The 9,070-nt window shown below is 34.7% G+C and overlaps 1 protein-coding gene across 1 annotated transcript; it reads left to right on the top strand.

Moving 5' to 3' along the window:
• Positions 1-203: 203 nt before the first annotated feature.
• On the top strand, positions 204-9,070 carry LOC149266933 (serine/threonine-protein kinase SRK2A-like). Its single transcript, XM_089431256.1, has 9 exons — positions 204-619; positions 784-858; positions 4,529-4,630; positions 4,759-4,812; positions 4,922-5,014; positions 7,882-7,974; positions 8,071-8,175; positions 8,342-8,440; positions 8,545-9,070. Exons 1-9 carry the CDS (start codon positions 500-502, stop codon positions 8,833-8,835), a joined length of 1,032 nt encoding a protein of 343 aa, XP_089287382.1. The 5' UTR covers positions 204-499; the 3' UTR covers positions 8,836-9,070.

The raw sequence follows: 9,070 nt of genomic DNA on the forward strand, positions 1-9,070 counted from the left end.
AAAAAAAAGAGAGGAGAGCATTGTAGTGGGGGCAATCTTTGTCAGAGTGATTATGAATCGAGTTGGATGAAAGGAACCCCGAACTTGGAATGTATGCGTGCGTCAGATCGACACTCTGTACCTTTCTGACAATACCGAACGGGACGGACGATTGACGATAATGCAACGTGTACTCCAATCATAACAAATTCCGGTCATGACACAGCACATTGTAATATGAGCACAAAGCTGTAAATGGAACATGTGGAGGATTCGTCGCCACTCCACTACTCCATTAATCTATGGACTACTATTCTTGGCGATTGCTTCTGTATCTACACTCCTCCATAAATTTATAGACTGCTACTTGCTGCTTCCGCCGCCATTTGCACTTTCGGCTAAGGAATCTCAAAGGAATTGATTGAGTATACTGCAAAACGAAAAGGGACATATACATTTGATATAATATATTTTTGTGTATATATATCAAGTTCGAGAGTTGCAGGAGAGTGGATCGATAATGGATCGATACGAGTTAGTTAAGGACATCGGGTCTGGTAATTTCGGAGTGGCGAGGCTCGTGCGGGACAAGAAGACACGAGAGCTCGTTGCAGTGAAGTATATCGAGCGAGGCCAAAAGGCAAGGAAGGGATTCATTCAATGGAATTTTGGGATTCATTCAATGGAATTGTGAAAAATGGAAGGGAATTAATCATGTCTTTATGCTTGTGCTTGCTACTGAGTAAAATTAAAATTGGGAACTCAGAGATTGATGGGGTGATTTTAATTTGTTTGCGACCACAGATTGATGAAAATGTGAGGCGGGAGATTATTAATCACAGATCTCTGCGGCATCCCAACATAGTTCGCTTCAAGGAGGTAGGTAATCTGTGCGTGATTACTTGTACCCTTTGCTAGTTTCAATTGGTATGTATTTTGAGTTTTCTGTAAGAGGTCTCTTGGTTTATTCCTTTTGATGCCTCACTCTCTGTTCTTCAGCTCAGACAGGAGTCTGCCTATTAATTTAAATGTAGTAACCTGCTAGAAAATCACTTGGGTAATTTCTAAGCATGAATCTCGGATTTGGTTTGTAGGACTAGTTGTGATAGAGTCTGCTCATTGCTGCTTTATAATTGTCTTTCTAAGCATGAATCTGGGAATAGTTGTCATAGAGTCTGCTCATTGCTGCTTTATAATTATCTTTCTCAGCATGAATCTGGGATTCGACTTGTAGGATTAGTTGCGATAGTCTGCTCATTGCTGGTTTATAATTATCTCCTGGTTTATATATTTTGAATGCCTCACTCTATGTTCTTCAGTTCAGACAATAGTTTGCTTATGAATGCAATTTTGGAAACCTTCTACACAATTACTTGGGTAATTTCTAAGCATGAATCTGGGATTTCGTTTGGAGAATTAATTGTGAAAGAGTCTCCTCATTATTGGTTTATAATTATCTATTATGAAACATCAAATTTATTCAGTTTTTTTTCAGCTTAAGAGATGTTTTAATGTTACGTGAATATTTTTCTGAGTTAAATTATTAATTGTTTTTGGACTTCAAGTTTTATGGCTCTGGTTTTTGATAACCTATGGTTTTTACCATAATATTATATAACTTCATAATATTATATAACTTATTTAAGGCATAACATTAAACTAACTCAGTTAGTTTAAAATTAGCCTATTTAATAGGGCAACCATAAATAAAAATATTAAACTTACTCAAACTATATTAAACATATTGTATTATTATACTTTAATAGAAAAAAATAAAAATAAAACCATATAAATATATAATTAAATAATTTGCTTTTAACATAGAAATATTAAATTATCCTAATATAAAGTTTCGAGAAAAAAAAAAAAAAAATTTACATCTTCAGATCTTCAATGTTAAATTAAAATAAATCTAAATTGATTTATACCAATTATAATAAAATATCAGTTATATTTATCTTTTTAAAATAGCTGCACTATAATCTTCTTATTGCTGTTCGACTATAATCCAACTATCATGAAGCATCCTGAGCAAGCTTCAAATTGCAAATATGATAAAGTACACTGGCTTAAATGACCTGGTCCAACTAGGCTAGCCGATTTTTGGAAGCTGGGTGATGTTATAGTTTCCACCAGGGTTCAATCCTCGTAAGAAATTGTGAACACATTATCTAGATTAGATTCTGTACAACGTATACAGTGTCCCTCCTCCTTTTAGTTCAGCTCTACAGCCCTAAAGAAAATGAGTTCAGCTCTACAGCCCTAAAGAAAATGATTGCCTTTTAGTTCAGCTCTACAGCCCTAAAGAAAATGAGTTCAGCTCTACAGCCTAAAGAAAATGATTGCCTAAATATGTGGATGCACCCAAAAGAACCATAATAGTAAATGATATCAATATGATATCTTCCTAGGCTACATGCTGAGCAAATATGAATCACAAATTCTGTACAATGTATACAGTGTACAAATGAATCACAAATTCTGTACAATATATACAGTGTACAACTTCTGAACAAGGTACACAGTGTTCCACCTCATAGTCCAGCTCCACAGCGTTAAAAAAATTGGTTATTCTGTACAATATATAGTGTCCCATCTGTTAATCCTGCTCCAAAAAAAAAGGAAAATGGTTGCCCAAATGTTTCGATTCACCAAAAAGAAGGATAATACTAAATGATATCATGCCGAGTAAATATGAACCAGTTCCACAATCCTAAAGAAAATGAGTGCTTAAATGTGTACTGCATGGACCTAAATAGAAAAATAATGAAAGTGATTGCTTAAATGTGTGAATGGACTTAAAAGAATATAATAACTAATGCTGAGCAAATATGAATGACTGATCAGTTGTTTCAAAAAATTAATAAAAGTCATTGTTCACTTTTTCCATTCAATTCCAGACATGCTTATCACCCTGCTCGGTGTTTCTGAAATGCAGCATCCCACTGGAACTGATGGATATTTGGCTTCAATGGCTTTGCGGATTTCAATTTTTAAAACATTTGCCATGCATTTTTTCATTGTAATAAAGAAAACCAGTTATATGTCCAGAAGTATTAAAACCCTCGAAACGGACAATTATGAAGCTAGCGGGAATCTGGTAGGCACCTAGAGGGCTCACAAAACATTAGGAGCAGACCTTTGGGCCCTTAGAAAGGGATTAAAAAATGGAGTGATAATTGTGTCAGTTGGGTATATTATGGAAGACCATAATTTGGTACATTGATTAAAGATTATCTTCCGAGTTATTCCTCTTTAAAAACATCAAAAAAAAAAAATGGAATTATTATTTAAAGATGGGTGTAATTTTATTTTATTTTAAAAATTTTATTTTTTTAGAAAGAGTTTATATGTTCAAATTTAAAAGTAGAATATATACAGTTTTTAGTATTTAAATAGTGTAGGAATCATGATTGCGTTGGATTAACACCACTATTAAAGGGGAGCACAACATTCTCCCTCTCAATGTGACCCAAGTGTGTTTTGAACTTGAGACCTTTGGCTATGATACCATTTGTTGGAGCCACGATTGCCATTACACCAAAACCAGCAGGTGCTAGTGAACAGACACATTGTTAGTGTTAAGCACATGTTACGAAACACATGGGAGCGTTGGATTAACACCCCCATTAAAGGAGAGCACAACAAATAGTTGTAGAAAGACAAGTCCCTTATCCCAACAAGAAGATTTTATAAAATAATTTGAGATAACTTTAAAATTAAAATATTATTATTAAAAATTAATTTTCCATATAAAAACCGTTTTAATAGGATGAAAATATTCTTTGATTCCACGTCTTTTACTTTCTTGGTTTTTCTGTTACTGAAAATTAATTTTTTTTACTCTTAATAAACTTCGAAACGAAATGAAATTTTTATTTGTATTAGTCTTTGAGACCATTAGCTTCCTTGTTTTTTGTCTTTCTCAATTTAATTTTCTAATTATTCAAATTAATCATAAGCTGATCCAACTTTTTAACAGTCCTCTCATTGAAAACACAATACCAAGAAAGTGATGTTAACATACTGCTATAACTGTCTTTGATGTCTCTTAAAGCATCACATTCCAAAATGAAATGTTTTTCCCATTCTACTACTCCAGAAGAGCAAAAAATGCACACCCGTTCTTCCCAAGCTTCTTTAGGTCTTTTCCACCAAACTTTAGTTAATGTGAATTAGTCCTTAATTGAGCAATAAGAATCTTTGTTCTCCATAGGATACTAGCTCCAATGTACTCTTTTTGTTGGAGATCACAAGTGGAGTTGAACTCTTGAACATAGTATTTTTTTTCTATCCAACTCTTTTCTCCATATAAATTTACAAAACTTCTTATATGTAATATTTTTTTTTTAGCATTACAAGCACACCAACTCTTTGAAATAAGTAGTGCTAATTACACACTACTTTAAATACCCTTATGGCCACTGGATTAGCTAATTATGGGAAAATTTCTATTTGTAGGTATTGGTGACTCTCGCCCATCTAGCTATACTCATGGAACCATTATGGCCACTGGATTAGCTAATCATGGGAAAATTTCTATTTGTAGGTATTGGTGACTCCCACCCATCTAGCTATACTCATGGAATACGCAGCAGGTGGGGAGCTATTTGAGCGCATATGCCAGGCGGGACGTTTCAGTGAGGATGAGGTCTGTCCCTCTCTCTGTGTGCATATAACCATTCGCTGGCCTTCATGGGATCCCTATGTATATATTGCTGATGGTTTTTCAAAATTTGTTAAAAAATTCATTTATTCGTTCAATTGTTTTGTACACAGGCAAGATTTTTCTTTCAACAACTGATATCTGGAGTCAGCTATTGTCATGCCATGGTTAGTAATTATAAGCTTTGGATCACCCTCAATTTCCCGTGGTATAGGTTTCTTCCCGTTGAACGGTTGGTTAGAGTTTGATTAATATGTTTATGGCTATCATACGCAGCAAATATGCCACCGAGATCTTAAGCTAGAGAACACGCTGTTAGACGGAAGCACTGCCCCCCGGCTGAAAATCTGTGACTTTGGCTATTCGAAGGTACACATTTGCAGCGTCCTATACTCCCCAGTATATTTTTTCACACTATCAGAGTCAGGCTCGTGCTTGAATTTAATATGCTTTTTCCAATATCCTAGCATAGGTCCATCTCACCCTTTTATGTATCTCAGAGAGGGATAAAAATTTAAAAACTCTACTATATTCTCTGACAGTTGCGTTTTTTTCACATTTTCAAAGTCAGGCTTGTGCTTGAATTTAATATGCATTTCCCCTTTTATCTATCTCAGAGAAGAATTAAAAACTCTACTACAAACTCGGACAGTTCCAATAATTTAGTATGCGTTTTCCAATATCCTAGCATATGGCTATCTCAAATTTGTATCTATCTCTGAGAGGGATAAAAAGAACCCTGCTGTAAACTCCGACGGTTCCAATATTTTTCTTCATATATTCAGAGTCAGGCTTGTGCTTGAATGTAATATACACATTTCCAATATCATAGCATACGTACATCTCAACCTTGGATCTATCTCAGAAGGATAAAAAATCGCAACCTTTGATATATCTAAGAACTAAGAACGATAAAAAAAAATCTTAACCTTGGATCTATCTAAAAAGATGAAAATGTTCCAGGTGTAAAATCTGACAATTGAAAATATCTAGTTTAGGATTGCTTTTTTCTCAACCTTAAATTGAATCTATTAAAAAAGGATAAACGAAGTTTAGGTGTAAACTCTGACAGTTTGAAAATACCTAGGGTAACATTAAACCTTTCTCAGTGAAATTTATTTAGAAACTCTTCTGAAAAGTCTGACAGCTCTAATATTTTTTGTTTATATATTTAGAGTCGGGCTTGTGCATTTGTCAATATCAATCTTGGATTTATTCAGATTTCAAAGGGATAAAAAGCTCTAGGTGTAAACTCTGACAGTTTGAAAATATCAAGACTAATATTGGTTTTTTACTTTTTGGTGAAAGGATCGAGTGGGATTACTGATTCTTTGGTACGATGGAATGGTTTTTTTTTTATCAAATTTTATTAAGAATATTTTTGGCTTTTTTGATAACGCTTAAAGAGTAAACTCCTGGTAAAATCTCCATTTTAACTAAATCCTAAATTTTTAATATATCTGACGTACGGCCATCAACCAGTTATAAATTCATCACAGACCAAAAAAAACAGTGAATTTTTGCATCTCTCAATAAAGTCTATTAAAAAACTCTGTTGTAAACTCTTAACAGTTCCAATATTTTTGTTCATATATTCAAAGTCAGGCTTGCGCTGGAATGCATGGTCCAATATCACAGCATACGTCCATCTCAACTTTGGACACTTCCAATATTGTTGTTCATATATTCAGAGTTAGGCTCGTGCTGGAATACAATATGCATTGTCCAATATCATAGCATACGGCCATCTCAACTTTGGATATATCCAAGAGGGATTAAAAAAACTCTATTGTAAACTCTGACTCTTGAAAAGATCCAAGGTAACATTGTTTTTTTTCTCAACCTTCATCTATCAAAAAGGGATATCTATCCAAAAGACATGAAAAACTTCAGGTGTAAACTCTGACCGTTTGAAAATATCTAGGGTAACATTTTTTTTACTCTGTGAAATCTATTAATATTTTCTCATCCAAACTAGCTCTTTCTCTGTAAAATCTATTAATATTTGCTCATCTAAACTAACTCTGTTACCTGCTTAAGACTATGAAGTAGCAATAATTGTTCATTCATTATGAAGTAACAGTCAACTGTTCATTCATTCTTATTTAGGATGTGGAATGCACTTTACTTCTCCATATGGGTTTTAATAAAATTATAGCACTCCTAAATAACATTATAAGAAGATTGTAATGAGAACGTATATATATTTTTAAAGATATTATAGTGAGAGAAGCAAGATGCTTTGAAAAAGGAAAGGTGAAAGGGATGTCACATGAAAATTATAAAAACAATAAAATTTTATTTACAGTTGTGATCTCTGCATTTATTTCAAAGATTTTTCAATTTGTAATGTTGTCATTTTCTTTGTGGCTAAAACATCCAATTTGCAATGTTTTCATTTTCTTTGTGGCTAAAAGATCCTGGTATCAGGGCTTATTTGTTTTATTGCTCAAATCTCCATGCCGAACTCGGTGTTTTTGTCTGTCTTATTCATATATATGCACCTTATCTCCAAATTCTCCTCGTTTGCAAAATTGGTACATACATTTTTTTCCATCTATTTGTTTCTAGTGGTAGGTGATGAGACCTCAACTTGAATTTACAAAATATACGTTTTTATTCATCGAGATTTTCTCTTAGAGGTAAGATTGTTGCATGTAAATAACCATCTGATTAATCTCACATTCATAAAATTTCATTTTTCCACCCAGATCTTGCCACAACTTCTTTATTATCCTATCAAGTATGTATTATGTAATGGCCACTAGTTCATTTAGCAGATCTTCTTCTTCAATTCCTCACTTTTAAATTTATTTATATCCTGTAACAATACCAATCCACATTTTGAATATGTATGCCATAAATCCACTTAATGCTTTTCCTTCGGATGGTTGGCACACCTATTTCTGCTATCAAAGAGTTGTACTTTTCAAATTGGTATCTTGTAAGGACCAAGAAGTTTGCACCTTAATTTTTTTAATCATTCTCCATGCTTAATGCTGGCAATTGCAAGTTTGAGAGCGAAATAATTGTAACCTGCATTAGGAAAAAAATCCACTTGTCTATGTTTTTCTTACTTTCGTTCATAGATCCCATGGTTATAAAATATAATTCCATTTCGTAGGTGCATCTTATATTCCTGCTAAATTTTCATTCCACTTCAATTTTATAGGTCGATCTTATAATCTGGAAGCCTGTCTTGTGTTGTTTGTTTTCCTCTTCTTATTTGTTTGCAGTCTTCTCTATTGCATTCCCAACCGAAATCAACAGTGGGAACGCCCGCCTACATTGCTCCAGAGGTTCTCTCCAAGAAAGAGTACGATGGCAAGGTAAAATACTAATTCCATTTTAGTGCTGGGGAGATTCTGCTTATGGTTTGTTAAGAAAAATACTAATTCCCGTTCCTGGTTGTTTTGGCTGTTCAGATTGCAGATGTCTGGTCATGTGGGGTGACTTTGTACGTGATGCTGGTTGGCGCTTATCCTTTCGAAGATCCAGAGGATCCCAAAAACTTTAGAAAAACCATTGGGGTAAGGCCTTAATCCATTATTATGGATTCCGATTGCTTTTAGTTTAGCAGACTCTAAGTAATGCACTCAAATATTGGACCTAAAGATATACAACCCGAGGTGCACATTCTGTGTTGTTATGGGAATTTCATGTACGAGTGAAGGTCTGAATGAATTTATGTTGCAGAGAATATTAAGCGCCCAATATTCAATACCGAACTATGTATACATATCTGCAGAATGCAGACACCTGCTGTCAAGGATTTTTGTGGCCAATCCTGCCAAGGTAAAATGCAGATTCCTGTAAAGCAATTTCACTTTGCACATTCACACGGGTTTCAAGAATGTAATAGTATATATGTTGTTTTCTACTTGCGTTTGGGTGTACAGAGGATAGTGATTCCTGAGATAAGAAACCATCCATGGTTCTTAAAGAACCTACCTAGGGATTTAATGGAAGGAGCAGAGGCAAGCTACCAACATGATGATCCAGAGCACCCGACTCAAAGTGTTGAGGAAATCATGAGGATACTGCAAGAGGCAAGAATACTGCCAGGGAGCGCTTGCAAGGTTGCAAATGATCACCCGTTCCAGTTTGCAGATCCAGACATGTATGGAGATGCAGAGGCTGATGGTGAGGAGGATATTGAGAGCAGCGGGGACTTTGTGTGTGCAGTCTAAATCTTGAATGGGTAGATCTTCAAGCTCATATCGAACTCCGCTCATGAGGCGGGGCACTGCGTTGTGTGTGAATGTATGATGCTTCATATTCAAATGAATATATCCGCAGGGTCATATCCAACTCCACCCATAAGGAGAGGCATTAGGGTAAACTTGTGAATGTATGATGCTGCGGTTACAAGTTACACAGTACTCGCTGTGGTATATTTGTAAGTTTGGACATGTTAAACATTAT

This window comes from Pinus tabuliformis, chromosome 6, assembly GCF_031772625.1.
Source record: "Pinus tabuliformis cultivar Carrire ecotype Pingquan chromosome 6, CPIR1, whole genome shotgun sequence".
In the NCBI taxonomy this organism is placed as follows: Eukaryota; Viridiplantae; Streptophyta; class Pinopsida; order Pinales; family Pinaceae; genus Pinus; species Pinus tabuliformis.

Coding starts and splice junctions, on each gene's coding strand:
- LOC149266933 (XM_089431256.1), top strand. CDS start 500: ATGGATCGATACGAGTTAGTTAAGGACATCGGGTCTGGTAATTTCGGA. Junction 7,975..8,070: donor AGAAAGAGTACGATGGCAAG/GTAAAATACTAA, acceptor TTGGCTGTTCAG/ATTGCAGATGTCTGGTCATG. Junction 8,176..8,341: donor ACTTTAGAAAAACCATTGGG/GTAAGGCCTTAA, acceptor TTTATGTTGCAG/AGAATATTAAGCGCCCAATA.